The sequence below is a fragment of the Metarhizium acridum genome (genome assembly GCF_019434415.1).
Source record: "Metarhizium acridum strain ARSEF 324 chromosome Unknown scaffold_1, whole genome shotgun sequence".
NCBI classification, from domain to species: Eukaryota; Fungi; Ascomycota; class Sordariomycetes; order Hypocreales; family Clavicipitaceae; genus Metarhizium; species Metarhizium acridum.
In genome coordinates, this window is record NW_027094015.1 from 4,507,004 (window position 1) to 4,522,377 (window position 15,374).

General features: G+C 51.0%; 7 protein-coding genes across 7 annotated transcripts; 2 read left to right on the plus strand and 5 right to left on the minus strand.

Moving 5' to 3' along the window:
- Window positions 1–39: 39 nt before the first annotated feature.
- On the plus strand, window positions 40–2,435 carry J3458_001400 (uncharacterized protein). Its single transcript, XM_007810247.2, has 3 exons — window positions 40–825; window positions 884–1,139; window positions 1,219–2,435. Exons 1-3 carry the CDS (start codon window positions 165–167, stop codon window positions 2,177–2,179), a joined length of 1,878 nt encoding a protein of 625 aa, XP_007808438.2. The 5' UTR covers window positions 40–164; the 3' UTR covers window positions 2,180–2,435.
- Window positions 2,436–2,558: 123 nt separating this feature from the next.
- J3458_001401 (uncharacterized protein) lies at window positions 2,559–3,041 on the minus strand (the record flags this gene model as incomplete). The annotated part of the gene is made up of 3 exons (XM_066116706.1): window positions 2,559–2,749; window positions 2,814–2,925; window positions 2,982–3,041. The coding sequence occupies 3 exons, from the start codon at window positions 3,039–3,041 to the stop codon at window positions 2,559–2,561; spliced, it is 363 nt and encodes a 120-aa protein (XP_065978592.1).
- Window positions 3,042–4,171: 1,130 nt separating this feature from the next.
- J3458_001402 (uncharacterized protein) lies at window positions 4,172–4,549 on the minus strand (the record flags this gene model as incomplete). The annotated part of the gene is made up of 1 exon (XM_066116707.1): window positions 4,172–4,549. One exon carries the CDS (start codon window positions 4,547–4,549, stop codon window positions 4,172–4,174), a length of 378 nt encoding a protein of 125 aa, XP_065978593.1.
- A 1,087-nt stretch (window positions 4,550–5,636) lies between these two features.
- J3458_001403 (uncharacterized protein) lies at window positions 5,637–6,060 on the minus strand (the record flags this gene model as incomplete). Its single annotated transcript, XM_007810245.2, has 4 exons — window positions 5,637–5,646; window positions 5,703–5,895; window positions 5,944–5,992; window positions 6,049–6,060. The coding sequence occupies 4 exons, from the start codon at window positions 6,058–6,060 to the stop codon at window positions 5,637–5,639; spliced, it is 264 nt and encodes an 87-aa protein (XP_007808436.2).
- A 2,234-nt stretch (window positions 6,061–8,294) lies between these two features.
- Window positions 8,295–9,607, minus strand: J3458_001404 (uncharacterized protein; the record flags this gene model as incomplete). Its single annotated transcript, XM_066116708.1, has 3 exons — window positions 8,295–8,807; window positions 8,865–9,375; window positions 9,438–9,607. 3 exons carry the CDS (start codon window positions 9,605–9,607, stop codon window positions 8,295–8,297), a joined length of 1,194 nt encoding a protein of 397 aa, XP_065978594.1.
- J3458_001405 (uncharacterized protein) lies at window positions 9,343–12,258 on the minus strand. Its single transcript, XM_007810243.2, has 2 exons — window positions 9,438–12,258; window positions 9,343–9,375 (listed from the first exon to the last, which is right to left on the minus strand). The coding sequence occupies exon 1, from the start codon at window positions 11,946–11,948 to the stop codon at window positions 10,179–10,181; it is 1,770 nt and encodes a 589-aa protein (XP_007808434.2). The 5' UTR covers window positions 11,949–12,258; the 3' UTR covers window positions 9,343–9,375; window positions 9,438–10,178.
- A 126-nt stretch (window positions 12,259–12,384) lies between these two features.
- Window positions 12,385–14,969, plus strand: J3458_001406 (uncharacterized protein). Its single transcript, XM_007810242.2, has 2 exons — window positions 12,385–12,500; window positions 12,562–14,969. Exon 2 carries the CDS (start codon window positions 12,725–12,727, stop codon window positions 14,813–14,815), a length of 2,091 nt encoding a protein of 696 aa, XP_007808433.2. The 5' UTR covers window positions 12,385–12,500; window positions 12,562–12,724; the 3' UTR covers window positions 14,816–14,969.
- Window positions 14,970–15,374: the final 405 nt, after the last annotated feature.

A 15,374-nucleotide genomic window follows, 5' to 3' on the forward strand; every position in this document is an offset into this window, starting at 1 on the left:
AGGTTAAATCCGAGACCCAATCCGCAACAGTCCATGTGCCAAGAGTAACTCCGTTTGTAAATAAGTACACGTAATCCATCAAGTCGGGTTCAGTGCTGGGAATACGATGAGCGGATGGAATGCCAGGGCTGAAGGTGGCTTAGCGCCGCCGCTGACATGAGTGGATGTATGGCTCGCATCTCTCATGGCTCTTTCCTCGTGGTAGAAATCAATCTCCAGCTGAACAGCTCAACTGCTTGACCCAAGACTTCAAACTTGGCATCAAGCATCTCTCGCTTTTGGGGGTGGTCTTAACCTCTGAGCCGCCTCCATGTCTCGATTTCATTCCTTTGAATTCTAGCAAAACACTTCCACACGATTTGCGACCCTGTTCATCCATATATTCTCAGCAAAAGCCGCACCCAGATATATGCACCATGTCCGAGGTCGAGCTTGAATCAGAAATGGAGTGGGAAGAGGACACTCCGTTCCTCGCCCATGATGAACGGGAGCAAGCGGATGCTGGCATTGAGCCAGAAGCAGCGCCCACTCATGGACAACCCCGTGAGCCGTTACCAACGAGACCTCTTATCAGGGCCGCGCCATGGCAAGCCAAGACCCCCGGAACCATTGTGTTTCTTGCCGCTGTCATGAAGTTTTGCATTACATCCAGTGGCATGCTACTTCTTATCCCCGTATATCGACTGCTTGAAGATGCGCTTTGCCATGTGTATTATGAGGATGACTCATATGATATTATTGACGAGATGAAATGCAAAGTAGACGACGTGCAGTCGCGGCTGGCGTCTCTAATTGGGTGGTGCGGCTTGTTTAATTCCGTCATGAGTGCGTCTAGACGCCCATACCGTACACATTACAAATGCAAAACGCTGACGCTGTTTAGCATTGCTGGTCACTTTCCCTTACGGCATGTTGGCTGACCGTATTGGCCGCAAGCCCACGGCTGTCCTTGCTTATGTTGGCCTTGCCATTTCATTCAGTTTCACGCCGCTCATGTTTGGCGTATTCCAAGACACCCTTCGTCGAAACCCGTATATTATCATGACGGCTTCGCTCTGGATATTGCTAGGCGGCGGGGTACCAGTCTTGCTTAATACCTTGTACGCGGTTGCCGCCGATGTCAGCACCGAGCAGCAAAAGTACGTGTATTCGCGAGTGACAAGCATGGCTCACCCTTCCCATTCGGTCCCGATAACAAACACTGACAATTCAGGACAGGGCGGCTAGCTTCTTATATCTCACCTTTGGGGCTACTCTTGGCGGCCTTATCGGTCCTCTACTTGCTGGTGTTTTGATGACCAACTTCGGGCCGTGGGTGCCCGTCTACGTTGCCTTGACTGTTACGCCATTTATGCTCTGCGTCTTCTTTTTCATCCCAGAGACATTGAATGTGGAGACGAGGACGTTGAGGAACAAGGACCAGACATTCGCGCAAGCCTTCAAAGAGCATGTCGGCAAGGGTCTGGACGATCTGATGCACTCTGTGGACATGATTAAGAATATCAACATCCCCCTTCTACTGCTCACGTTCTTCTTTCAGTCGGCTAGATTCGCAGCATATACTTCGGTATTGGCACAGTATATTAGCAAACACTTTGGATGGAAGCTTGCCGAGACAAGCTTGCTCCTGTCACCGCTGGGTGTCCTTAACCTCATTATCCTGGTCGCATTACCCAAGCTCTCGGAGATTTTGGTATCACGTCGATTCAAGTTCACAGTATTCGGGAAAGACTTGTTCCTCACTCAAGCATCGACGTTTCTCATCATTCTTGGCGCCCTCATAGAAGCCTTTAGCCACAACGTAATCCTCTTTCTTTTCGGATTGTTCATTGGAACATTCGGTGCTGCCGATAGCCCACTCGCTCGAGCCACGGTATCACACTATGTTGATGCCAAGTCCATCTCGAAACTGTACGCCCTCATTGGGATGATGGAAGTTTCGGGTTCATTCATTGCCGGCCCGGTGCTGGCGAAGCTGTTTAATATCGGCCTAGAACGCAAGGGTATCTTCATCGGCCTGCCCTGGTTCTACATGGCGTTCTTGTGCGGTATTGCATTCATGGCGTTGCTGTTTGTGCGACCGCCGCCTGGTAACAAGGGTGCGGGTGATGAAACCTTTCATCGCGAACCTGGAGTTGTGAATGAATCGACAACGGAAGACCCGTTGTGTCCGGAATGACGGATGAAAAAGAAGGAATTTTTACGGATCAAGTCTAATACAAGATTTATGCTCAAAGATATAGAAAGGGTGATTCTTGTTTATTTTTCTTTTTCACATTAGCAGCAGATAGAGTACGGTTCACAATATACCAATATAGAGGGCATGCAATGCCAAGACACATACCACTGCGTCATACTCGTATAGTCAACCTGGAGGGTGCTCTGGGCCAAACCAGTGTGCACTGAACATGTGTACTTTTTCTTGCGCGACGTGCACAGGGCTCATGGGGAGTGAGGAGTCAAGGTTGACTGGGTTTGTAAAGTATCCTTTGCCGATTGCATATACAATACCACTTTCACTAGTGACTATAGGGATACATCTACCTCTGTATTGCCGATCAGATGGTAAAGGCGGAATAGCCCTGCAGAGCACCAATAGCCCCAACAGCAACAGCGTTGCTCGCTGCCCCATTCTTCGAGTACCACCAGCCGCTCGCCCACATGATGGCAATCATGGCTCCGGCAATGGCCTTGTGGACGGGGTCCCGTAGGAGCGCCGGGTTCTTGGACCAGGCGTAGTTGATGAGAGCTGAAGGGAAGGGGGGGGGATGTCAGCGAAGGAGCCTGTACATAGGGAGCGGTTGTGGACGTGCCGTTCATGATGAAGAAGCCGCTTCCCTGGTACCAGCCTACTTTTGCGCAGGCATACGAGAGACGCGGGAGGGTCTGGAACTTTGCATTTGCCTGCCAGTCCTTGGCGGACGTCTGTCACGGTGAGTAAGCGCTTGCGCGCGTGGGCTGGTTGAAGCCGAAAGAAGTACGGTGTGTCCCAGCGAGATGAGCAGCCATCCCGCCGAGGTGATTTGGAGCGCTTTGGACATTTTGGCCGTCGTTGAAGGGGAGCGGACGAGGTGAGCGGGATGAGGTTTGATAATGTTGACGGATGTTTTGCGTATGGAGACGGGGGATGGTGTTTATGAGTGGGTGCGCAACCTCGGCTTGGATGGGGTCGAGTTGCTCCGTATTCTCCGCTACGGGGATCGTGGAGGGATAAACGGCGCGGTGGAAAATTGAGCTTCCACGTGTCCGGGGGGCCATGTATGTACAGTGGGAGGCAGAAAGTGTTTAACCGGATGAGGTAACTGACTATAGTGTCAGGCTCTATGCATTACAATATATGGTAGTATGCTAGTGTATACTTGTTACGAGGCAAATAGATCCTGCCACCGATTGTATCTATGAGCGGTAACTACCTAGATACCTAGTACCTAGACTTATAAACTAGGCGCGTGAGTTGATGTCATTGGTCGATGGAGACACAGAGCTATATGTAAGCACTGGTGGCGGCGTCAATCTTCATAGATGGCATTGCTGAAGAAATAGCAATGTTTCTTTTGTTACTCTGTGCGATGAATCGCGTTGGTAGTAAAAAAAAAGGAACATCCTGCAACAATGCCATTTGAGGAAATTTGTCCTCGAGCAAAGCTGGTCGCGGTGACGCTTGCTGGCCTGGGTTTTTGCTCCATTGAATTGCCTCTGCTTGGCCTTTCTTGTCTTTGGAAGCAAAGAGCGGGTGCTTTCCTCATAAGACTAACAGGTAGCAAGTACTAAAGAGACTAATTCACGCGAAAAATACGAATATTATATGAGAATTTGTGCATAGGTTCGGATGAGTTAGTCTCTTTCTTGTCTACTACCTGTCAATTTGGTGATTGTTGCTGGCCTGGGTCTATGGTTCATTGAAACATCTTATGCTTGAGTCTTTGGAAGCAAAGAGTGGGCGCGCTTTTCACTCCGAACTTACAAGTAGGAAATAGGAAATAAGAGTGAGACTGATTCGTAGGAAATGCGTCATCTTGAAGGTTTTGTGTTGGCCTTCTTGGCAAGTGTGTTTGAACGTCCTCAAGACATGCTGGAGACTCGGAGAGACTGTGAAAAACTCCCCCGTCTACGAAATCAGTGCTGTCTCGAACCATGTATTCACAGCGAGTTGCTTGACCGGCACTCTAAACTATATTAATACCCCCCAAAGTCCAGAGCTACTCTCCTCTCTGGCGAGAGTCCATCTCCACCATTCTTCTCTCGACGATTCAACCAGAAAGCGCCGGACAAGTCTCTGAACAACTTTTTCAAAATGTGCGTCGTCAGCCGTCGGGCGGCCAAGTGCACCAAATGCCAGAAATCCGTCATTCAGTACAAACCTCTCAACCCGGCCATTCCGTGTCGCAATAAGCCTCAATTCGATGGCTATCCTTGTGACAGCCCCGAGACCATAGTTAGGAGATGTGAAACGGTTACGGGGAGTTGCGGGTGTGACGGGAAAGAGCCATGCTCGACGTTTCAAATCCAGGACAACGTGAGAAGAATGGTGGCCCTTTATATGGCTCATGATTCTGACCGCTGACTTTTTTGATGTAGTCTCCTGACAGTTGGGTGCCGATCCAAGTAGGTCTAGAGGCGGCGGTGGTTGAGGACTGAAGCCATGCTTACCAACTTTTAGACCACGGATGACAGCGTACGACGAGCGAAGCAGGTAGGAGACGCAACGGCTCGCTCTTTTCTAGTATTATGCTGATGTAATTGATAGCTTGGCATGCACACATGGCCTGATAAAATTTGGCCAAGGGCAAGTCAACCGGCCGTGCCGTCTGCTTAAGAACTGGACTAACATGCCTTGTAGAACGCTTCTAATTCTTAAACCAAGACGATACGACGGAAATTGCGGTGGGGATTTTGAGACTGGAATATTGCATATAGAACGAGCTTGCGTTCTCAGTCTCTGTATTTGCGGCAGTTTGACGTGTTGTGGCAGGTTTTTATTCCTAATAGAGGGTTTTTCCTGCAAGTCTTGGTGGAAGGGTGCTTGGGAAAGCAATCGACAAGTTATATAGCGTGGTTGAATATTGAAAAAATTGCGCTTCAAGGCTGAGAGTGTGACCTCGCGATGTTTGATTGATTTCCGGGGCCGAATCGAATGGCCACTTTGGTCTCTTGGGCGATTATGTTTGATGGATAAATTTTGCAAGGTGTATTTGCTAGTACATGATGAACCAGACGGGGCCGACGGTCCGCTTTACTTGAGAATACTGAAGAGATGGTGGCAAATGTAGCTCTGGTATGAAAACGCCACTGGCTAGCATGTTGGCCTCTGAATGCAATTGTTGATCTTGAGAGATGCTGCTAGAACTGGCCTCGGCACGGTCCATTGGACGGGCCAATACATCCTTTTGACTATGGACGCGGCGGGAGCTTGGCAGAAAGACGGCGCGTCTGGTCTTTAAGCTGCGAGACAAGCTCGATGCTGCATTCGCCGTAGAGTCAGGGCTCTCATGGCTTCATTCTCTCCCAATGCCAACCCTCCGCTACAATGCCTTTGCGACAAGGCGACACCCAAGAAACACAGCTAGCGCCAGCAGAAACAATGAAATGACCACGTCAAGTACAACATGACAAAGACTATACTTCACTGGATCTCGTCACATGTCTCTGCACAGAGCAAATTAGTTGTATTGCGTGGCAGACCACCGGGAAGCGCAACTCACAGAAGAGCCAGCGTCACGTCGCCGTGGATTTTTGCGCGCAATTGAATGTCAACGTCTAAATTCAGGTCGAGTCTGAGTTTCAGAGGATTCGACTTTTCGGACACCTGGGCCACGGCCTGAATCTGCGGCTGTTGAACCTGTAGTTGTGGCGGTTGCCGTGGTGCAATCTGTCTTGCAACTTCCTCCTCGGCATCTGGGACTAGTGAGTATCGTCATGGAGTTGTGATCGTTTTCGACTAACCGCTGCTGTAATCTTGCACCATTTGATGCTTTTCCTGCACCGTTGGGCCCTGCGACTAGTCAGGCATGTTGGAGTCTTGCAGTCACATGGGGATGTGGGATATACCTTTGCAGCCATGACGATGAAGATTGGTGTTTTGAATCAACTATGTACGAGTTCAAGACATGGAAAGAAAAAAAAAAGGGGGAATCTGGACGCGGCTTCACTACATGCGTTAGGCGAGGTTTAAAGTCCAGAGTTGATATTGTAGCTACGTTGTCTCCCGACGTTCGTTTCAACCAAAGGTCGAGCCGTGGGGGGAATGAAACATGATGTCACACGGTGGTGTCATGCCATGGCACTGCCGAGTGACAATCTTCAACCCTGTTTGACCAATGCCAGAAACTTGGCAGATGGACGGGTGGCTGCGCAGATGATTGCACGATGGCAGACCTTGATGATGACAATGGCTCCACCGCTCCAGTGTGGCGCCTTGGGGCTTCTGTGAAGACGATGAATGTGGGATATGGGGAAGCCATGTTCTTTGATTCGACATTCGCATCGTGTCGAAGAAGCCGCCGCTTGCTGCACTTTGCAGTCCATGGGGAGGCGGGCGGAACGGACTGCCGAGATGCATGATACATCCCTTGTCCGTGACCTATTTGCGAAGGAAGCTAGTCGAATAAGTAGACGAATCACGAGTGTGACATGTATACCAGGCTTGCCGTGCTACGGCACTGTGTCCATGTCATGAACGTTGTGGTTTCCTTTGCTGAACTGCTATGACTCTCAAGGCATTACAATATTCGCACATTTAGCAACGAATTATTGGCAGTTTAAGCCCATAGTCTAAAACAAGAGATAAGAACCAGTCAAGAATTGCTGGGGCCGCGAAAGAATTCTCAAGCCAGGTTAACAAGTGTCTCAGCGCCCGTCTTGCATGTCTTGTACCTGCGAACAACTCCGTGTTCGTATGTGAATCCTGGCACTTGGCCAACTACTAGAAAATGAACAAGTTGTGAAAGCCCCTTTAAAAGTGTCCGCCTCTCCTTTCCAAGTCGAAAGTGTCCCCTCGTTGTTTCGTCCGGAGGCGCCCCTTTGATGAAAGGCCTGCCAGTCGCACACACTCGACTCCTTCGGTCTGTAGATTATCACAGACCACGGCCGACAAAGATTGTTTGAAGCCCGCATATGGCCACTCGTTTTGTCCGAAACCAATTCGTCTCGACAACCGTCCCCTGGCCTTGTGCCGTCCCATTGACCACAACGCCCAAGTCCCGCCCGCCCATTGTTGGTCACGATGAAGGAAAAGAATGTTTGTTCCATAATGTATCCAACTAAGCTCCCATGCCCTGATTCGAGGTACTGAACAGCGCGCGTACCTGTCTTGCTACAATTCACTGCCAGTCGCCAAATGTAATAAAATATCCAGCGAGTTCCGCATGTCAACGTCATCAGTCCAGCACACAACTTTCCCCAATCGCATCTACCTCTCCATCAGAAATCTATACGTGTCTGCCTTCACCGAGTCCCGACCGCCGCTCGCTAATCGCCGGCATGTGCGTCGTCAACTACCGGAAGCTGGTCTGTCCCAGCTGCCTCACGCAGTTCTCGCAGGCCAGGTATTTCACCGTGTACAATGGATTCCCTCATGGCAGGCCATGCTCCGGGATGGATATTTACTACGACCAAACGCGCAGAGCCGAGTGCGGATGCTGCAACCCGACGGATCCCGTCTACTGGGAGGCTGTAAGTACTCTGGTATCTGGACGGTTCAATGACATTCTTCGCTTACATTGTACAGGGCTGGGTGCATGAGGGCATGACCTTCCCGCTGCTCCACGTTCACCGATATTTTGTGCCTTGGTCCGTCATGTCTACCTTCTAGCACCAAGTTCCGGCCCGCAGCTACGGTAGTCGCGCTGAAGCACAGACTGGTGGGATGATATCTCTCCGGGGGAAAACTGCAAACCAAGACGGCTGGTTAGCGAAGTGGTGCAGAGATATACATCAAGGTGTGGCGGAAAGACCAAGCAAGTCAATGGCTGGGCCACAACTTACTGGATGAGGACTGCAAATTATGACCATGTATTGTGTATATATATGCATATATTGGAGCGGGAGGGGGTGATCCCACATGGCTACGAAGCAGCCGATAAAAATACAGCTGTTGAGAAGAGCACGCCATGGTATCAATATTTCGTCGTGGAGAATCTCGTCTCCTTTGCAAGGGTAAAATTGACGACTCTGTGCGGAGCCGTAAATAAATGCACCAGAGTGACCCAAATTGCCAACCAGAAGTCTCCTATTTCAATACCACACTGCCAACTCAATTTACCTGTCCATGGCATCAACTTTACCACTCCTTCCACCTACGCGTTCTTCTCGGCCGGAACTTCAACGGGAACCTGATGCGCGCTCGTATAGTACGCAGGCTGCTGCATCTGTCTTGAATCAAGCTCACCTGGCTTCGCAACCTGCTGCGGCGATGCCAGCTCGTGAGGATGCCACATGGCAGCTGGGGCTGGATCCGATTGCGCATATTGCCACGCAGGATTCTCTTGCTGCTGAGGGGGATGCTGGTAGTAAATGGGCGGAGTAGGGGGCGCTTGGCCATGCGAGTGCACGGCTTGTTGAGGATAGCCTCCTTGGTGGCCCTGCGTCGAGTGTTGAACGGTGCTCCAGAGACCATCCTGCCTGCGCTTGCCAATGACGAGGAGCAGCACCAAGATGATGAAACAAACCCAGTATTCAAAGACGACATCGACAGCATTCCAAGCGTATGGGATTTGCTCGTCGGGAAGAATCCACTTTCCGAGGAGCACAATGCCGACTACACAGCGCAAGGCGTCGAGGATGGTAGAAACAAAGTAAAGGACAGCAGACTAGAGGCGTTAGAAAGTTTCTCGTCAACGAACCACGGTTGCCTCCCGCCAACGTACCTTTTTCCCCGGCAGCCCAGCATATTGGCCAAGCACAAGTCCAGCGTAAACAACCTGGACAATCGAAACCGCAAAATTAACCACGTCAATCGCAGCCTCCAACGACCTGCACTTGTCCCATGCGTCTACCACAGCATTGTAACTCCTCGTTGGCTCCGACTGGTAATAGTGAACGAGGGCGGCAAGCGGCAGAGCAAAGTACGCCACGGAAAGGGCGAGAATCAACACTGCGCTGCCAAAGGCGGCGATGCGCACGACGCTTCGAAAAGGAGGCGGCTTCTTGATTTGTGCGTAGCGGAAGCCATTACCCAACTCGGCAAATACAATTACAAACAAGGCGTCGACGAGGCGTCGGAAGAAGACGGCCATCAGGCTGGTGTACTCGTAGGTCTCGTCGAGACTGTTGATGGCAGATGCAGTGTGGGATACTTCATCAAAGGAGCCGTTGTCGTACTGCCACGACATTAGAATGACGCCGGCAATATCGAAGGCGATGTTGAGCATCAAGGCTCTGAGGAGCGTCAGCCGCGAGTGAATTCGCCTCGGGTCGGGGTAACGGAAGAGGAGACCTACGACACAAAAAACGGATGACAAGCGTGCAGCCAGCTAAACGCCACTCGGGACGGGTCTCGTCGCCTTCGAGCAAGGCCCAATGCCAGGAACCACACGACAATGGCTGGGATGACAACAAACCCCATGAGACCGGCGTGGACAATTAGCCATATCTGCCCCGTTTGTGCCATTGCGATCCTCGCCCGACCCCTTAGACTACAATGACACGGCGGCACACCGTATTGCTGGGACACTGAATTGACGTTATGAGGCGATGAGAATGAGGCAAAATTGACAGAGTGGTGATGATGCAAGGGGTAGGAGCCGGAGTCTCGTGGGTGTCAAATCAGGGGGCCGGCCAGGAATTGCCAATCTACCGCAGACCTGGTACATGGGCAACTAGCCCTCGAGACATGAGACTTGTCTATGAGGCCTCCACAGGGCTGAAAATGGGCTGAAGGCCGTTCAAATTTGGTGTTTCGTGAATACGAGCCAAACCGGATACATGTCGACTACGGATCCGTACATCAATTACATCTGTTTTGCGTGCCAGGAGTTGAGGACTTTAAATGAAAATATTGTACCTGTCGGTATTAGCTCATGTCAACATGCGAGATTCTTGCCTCTTATTTTGGCGCTGTTCTCCTGCATTTCATCTACAGGGGTTTGCCCACCAACTCACCATTCATGACTACAGTTGGTGTTACACAACAGCAACAACAACAACAACAACACGGGTCGAGTAAGATGGGCCATCTGAGCTCATGCGCTGCTTGGAGCACCGTCCTTTTTCACTCCAACAACCACCAAATTGCGCGGGCTAATTCCATAATCAAACACCGTCTCAACCCACGCGTCGCCAACTTCGGCTTGTTCCTTCAAAAACATCCACCTATCTACCACAATCATTGACTCCACGACCATAGCACTGAATGCCATCAGACTCCAAGTCACACACAGCTCCTTTTTTCTCGGCAGGTACTCGGCTTCGTACTTGTCAATCTCCTCGTCCGTAATGTCGGCCATCTTGTCATTCATCACGTCTGCGTACTGCCTATACTCGGTGCTCGTTGTCAACTTCTCGATTGTTCCCCGAACGTAGGCTCGTAGCGAAGAATAGCAGTTCTTTCGTAGACCTCCGACAGTAATAGGTTGTGTGCTGACGTCAAACGGGCCCGGCTTTCTGGTTGCTTGTCCGTCTGTATTTTCTGGAACATGATGTATTTGCTTGACGACACCTCTGTCCAAAAAGATCTTTTGGAGAACTGCTCGGAAGAAATGTCGCGAGAAAAAGGCCTCACTATCCACGCTGTCCCAGTTCTTGGGCGCTTGGCAAGCCATCATTCTAGCAGTGACATTGAGTCGGACCCCGTCGTCGTCGTAGGTACAGAATTTTTTGGACATGGGGAAGCCCTGGGGATCGAATCTGGAGGATTCTCTGCCGACGCGGCCGTTGAGTGCTTGCAGGGTTGGACGCAGATAGGCGTGCTTGTATGTTGGTGGGCCGAGTTTTTCCGTCATGAGATTGTAGCAGCATCCTACAATGGCGATGGCGCGAATGTCTGGGTTGAGGATGAGTGAGCGAACGGCGTAGTGAGAGAGGTTGCCACAGGAATGTATGGAGATGGCCATTAGCTTGAGCTTTTCTTTGGCGAGGGAGGTACTGTCAATCTTGGCAATAACTTCAGACAAGTCGCCGCTGTCCAGACGTCCAGAAACGTATTGTACATGACCCTTGCCGTGTTCCACTGTACACTCAGACTTTAATTGCTCCCGGGGTCGGAAGTCAAACGCTTCTGTGCCGGCAACTTGTCTGAATACGTCTGGATTCTCATGGGGATGTGGCCCACCCGCTTCGAGAATCTTGTTCCACAGCTTCTTATTCCTCATGACCTTTTCTTTGGTTGCCAGGCCAGAAGTGATGTCTAGGCCTCTTGCCGCGGTCACGTTGTTCTCACGGCCTTCTACCGCAACGACTCGTCGATTGTAAGGTTCGCTTGCCAGTGCGCGGCCAAGATAGTTCTGGCCACTACCAAAGTCTACAAAGTGGCTGATTTGGTTCGCCTCCGAGGTAGCAATATTCTGCGATAGGCGATGCACATAGTCGGCAAAGTTCTTGACCTCGTGTATCTTTTTAGGTTTCATGCCTACTTTGACTGTCTGCGGTAGGACGGGCAAATCGTGTGATGGGGGAGTAAAGTCTCTTGCCAGTGATAGATGCCTGATTGATTTGATGTACTGAAACAAGCTGTCCGGCATTTCGGGCAGACCATCCAACTGGAGGTTGTCGAGATCATCTCTCAAGAAGATATCGAGGAGGCGCATGATATCGCATTGTAAGAGAAAATGATGCCATTCCTTGGGTAGGACGGTGTGAAAGAGGCCTGGCGATGAGGTGAAGAAGTCGAGGATGTGAGTGCCGCCGCAAAGGATTTGGAAAAGGTCAGTGGTGTTGACAAAGTGGAGGAGATGAGAGACGTAGTCGTCAGCTGAGGCATAATTGCCATTGTAGGGGAGGGGTCTGGGCACCATTGCGGTGGAACCCCGAGTTGTAGAATGAGAATTGAGTATTGTCAACAAGATATCATGATGGTTCGTGAGTAGAGTCGAGGGTTCGTGGGGATATTGATGATCCTGGGGTTTAAAGGGTAGGCGGTAACTGTGCCGATGCAACGCCGGCACAATATTCGATCGACTGCGACAGTGCTGAGATATTCAAGCAGGCGAAGTGATGCGTAATGACATCTAGTAGCTATATACGCCTGGCACGCAGGGCTCCCCTTGGTGTAGAGTGAATAATTTTCATGCCACTCCTGCCTCTGCTTCAAAAGCCAACACTGAGATGCCCCACCGTCGTCATTCTTGGCTGCCATCTGGGCCTGGAGTTTTGATGGCGGTCAATGTGGGGCGTCGCCAATTGACCCCTGCATGTTCCGCATGTACAGAAGTTTGACTCTGACGTTGCCTGAAATGCTGAGCCTCGAGTTGTGCTTGTCAGCCAGAGCAGAGCTGCACCTGTGTCGTGCAACCTCAGCTCTCCCGTACGTCACCGAGTCGCGACATAATCAAGTATTCTCATCTGCGGTCAGCAATAATAGCTTTGCAATAGCTATCAAAGCATTGCTTACTAAGAAGCATAACTTAGCTGCCGCGATTTTGTTGCCTAGACAGAACATCGCGAGCCTCTCCCTAAGTTGAGTCCCTTCGTTCCGCCGCTGAACCGACATGATAGCCTCAGCAACGATATAGCAATCTCATATATTCCGACACATCCACTGCAATGCTTCGACCCTCTTCATAGCATCACCATGGAGGATCCCTGGAGTTCCCCCTGGGCCACGGATACTCCGGCGCCTCCAACAATCGACCTGCCTTCCGAGCCTCAACAAGCGCATTATGGCAATTCACCCCGCAAGTCGTCCCGATCGCCCTCGCCATGGGGCCGAAGTATAGATATCGGTGTTGAGGACTGGGGAGGGTGGAATGAGCCAACAGGCGGCAAAGCCAGCCCAGGTTGGGGGAGCAGTCCGAATTTAAGGCCATTAGGGAGCGGTACCGGCGTAATGCTAGATCCATGGGCGCTGGCGGTGACCGAGGATAAGGAAGGGGGGAAGGGATCTGACTCCGCCATTGGTTTGGGAGACGATGGGCGGGCTGATGGACACGATAACTTGACAAGGCACATTGAGGAAAATGGCGTCTGGGAGAAGGAGCATATCGAGTCGAATCAGGAAGATGCTGCGGTGCCGAGTCATTCTGTATACATGGAACATACGAGGTCGCTTGGCGAAAGGCAGGCATCCAAGGTGCAAGAGTTGGTGGAAATGTACGATGTCATGGCAAAGACATCGGGTGTGGAGGCGACAAGGACAGAAACGGTGACAACAAAAGATAGACAGGTCACTGAGGCCAAATTTCCGGACCATGTGGATGAGCAGTTAATCCCGGATGCTCCAACACCTCCTGCGACAACATCTACCCGTCCGATGGACGACGACGACATGGCCCCAGTAGCGAACAAGTGCGAAGCCGTGCTTGCTAGAGTTGCTAATCTGAATCCGAAGACCGAGCAGTCTAATTCTGAATTGCAGATTGCGTCTGAACTTGGCGATAGCAGGGTACCAAGCGAAGTGGTTCTTGTCCCAGAGCAAGATGCAAAGCCGGACCGAGTGACACAACATCACGGCTCAACCCGCCCAACCGACGAAGCAACTGAAAATAAAACCTTGTCACATAGTCCAAAGACATTAATACCGTACCTTATCGACTTTTCTAATCTCAATATTCTATTTCCCGACACGCAAGCGGTTACCACCATCCCCGAAGAACTTCCCGAGTCCATCATGAGAGAGTCATTCGCCTCTATATCACAGCGGAAAGCCTGGTATCGCATATCCCGGTTCGGCTCTATACGGAAACACAACGGCGGCGACGACGACAACTACGTCAGAGTGGCGTGGAAGAATTCAACCATTCGCAACGACACATTGACCACTGTCCGCCGATGGATGGAAGAGGACAGCATCGGGGGAAGAGTGGTTTTAGGACGAAGGTTGGGCCACGGAGGGGGCAGCATGTTCAATTGGGATTCCGAAGCACCACCCGTCGAGATTGGTGAGTTGTTGGCCAGGAAAAAGCAGAAGCCAAAAGGACATGCTCGACAATTTTCAGCTACCTTAGCGGGGACTGTCACGTCGCCGACAATTGCATCGTTTGGATGGAGCAGCAGTGTGCCATCGTCGCCCGCAACAGAGAGGATTTCTTCCGACTGGCATGCGAAGACGTCTCGACTGTCTGAGATGACAGAGAGGGACGAGGCGGAGGAGAAGCGAGTATCAGCTGACATGCCCGGAGCTCACCAAAGTGCGAAACCATCAACAGCCCAGGTACCGTCTGTCTTGGCACCAACCCCTGTATCGCAGGACGAAGATGACGAGTGGGGGGATATGGTGTCTTCTCCAACTTTGGAATCTACTGCTGCGTTTGATACAGCCTCTCATATCGAGGCGGCATCCCCCCCGACCCCGAAACGCGGCGCGGACGCGTCCATTTTGAAAGCGAGTGAACCGGTGCATGCTTCAAATGCCCTGACAGAGGAACTAGACCCCTGGGGAGGCTTGGAGTTTGTTGGCGGCACTTCGACATGGCAAACTTTACAGCCCATGTCATTGACACAAGAAGACACTGCAGCGTTATTAACTGCACCCGAAAACGCCTCTATGCCAGCCCACCTTGGACAACCTAGAGAACATGAATCCATTCGCACATCATGGCAGTTTTCAAGTTGCTCATCTTCAAGACCAACGAGCATTGAATTTGCGCCTTTGAGCTCCCAAGACGACGAGGCAGTGACCACGATTCTGGCTGGACTGCCAGACTTGTCATATATGATGAGATAACAGGACCCAAGAGGAGGAAGTATATATGCAGCTGCATTGTACATGAGGTAGATGAATTAATGAATGACCGAATTGATGCTAATTCAACTACAACATTTTGTATAGTACTAGTGTATCATAAAATATATCTTTTCCTAGCGGTCGGTACTCGACCTGGTAATGACATCGTTCCAGCTGGAGTGACTGCCCGTTTTGGCTTGGAAACGCTGCCTTGGCTCTTTGAATGAGAACAGAATTTGATGGAATGGAAGTCCAACTTTGCTTCCTCTCATTTGACGGTGGACTGGCATCAAGTAACCGCCCGCCGAATTTGTCCTGCGGCAGGATATATGGGATTGCAGGTTCAACAAATTGCCGTCAATTCCGCTTCCTGGGCTGGGCAGAAACGATGCGGGAGTGTATGCTCATGTTCCCATGGCAAACTCCATTTTTATTCTTACCGTCCATCAAAGTCACGCAAGCAACGGCGGTGGGAAAGTGTCCCAGAAACCGCTCAAATGGCCCGACTGGCAACGTACGTGGAAACTTGGGTTCATGTTTGCTGGTGACAGAGCACCTC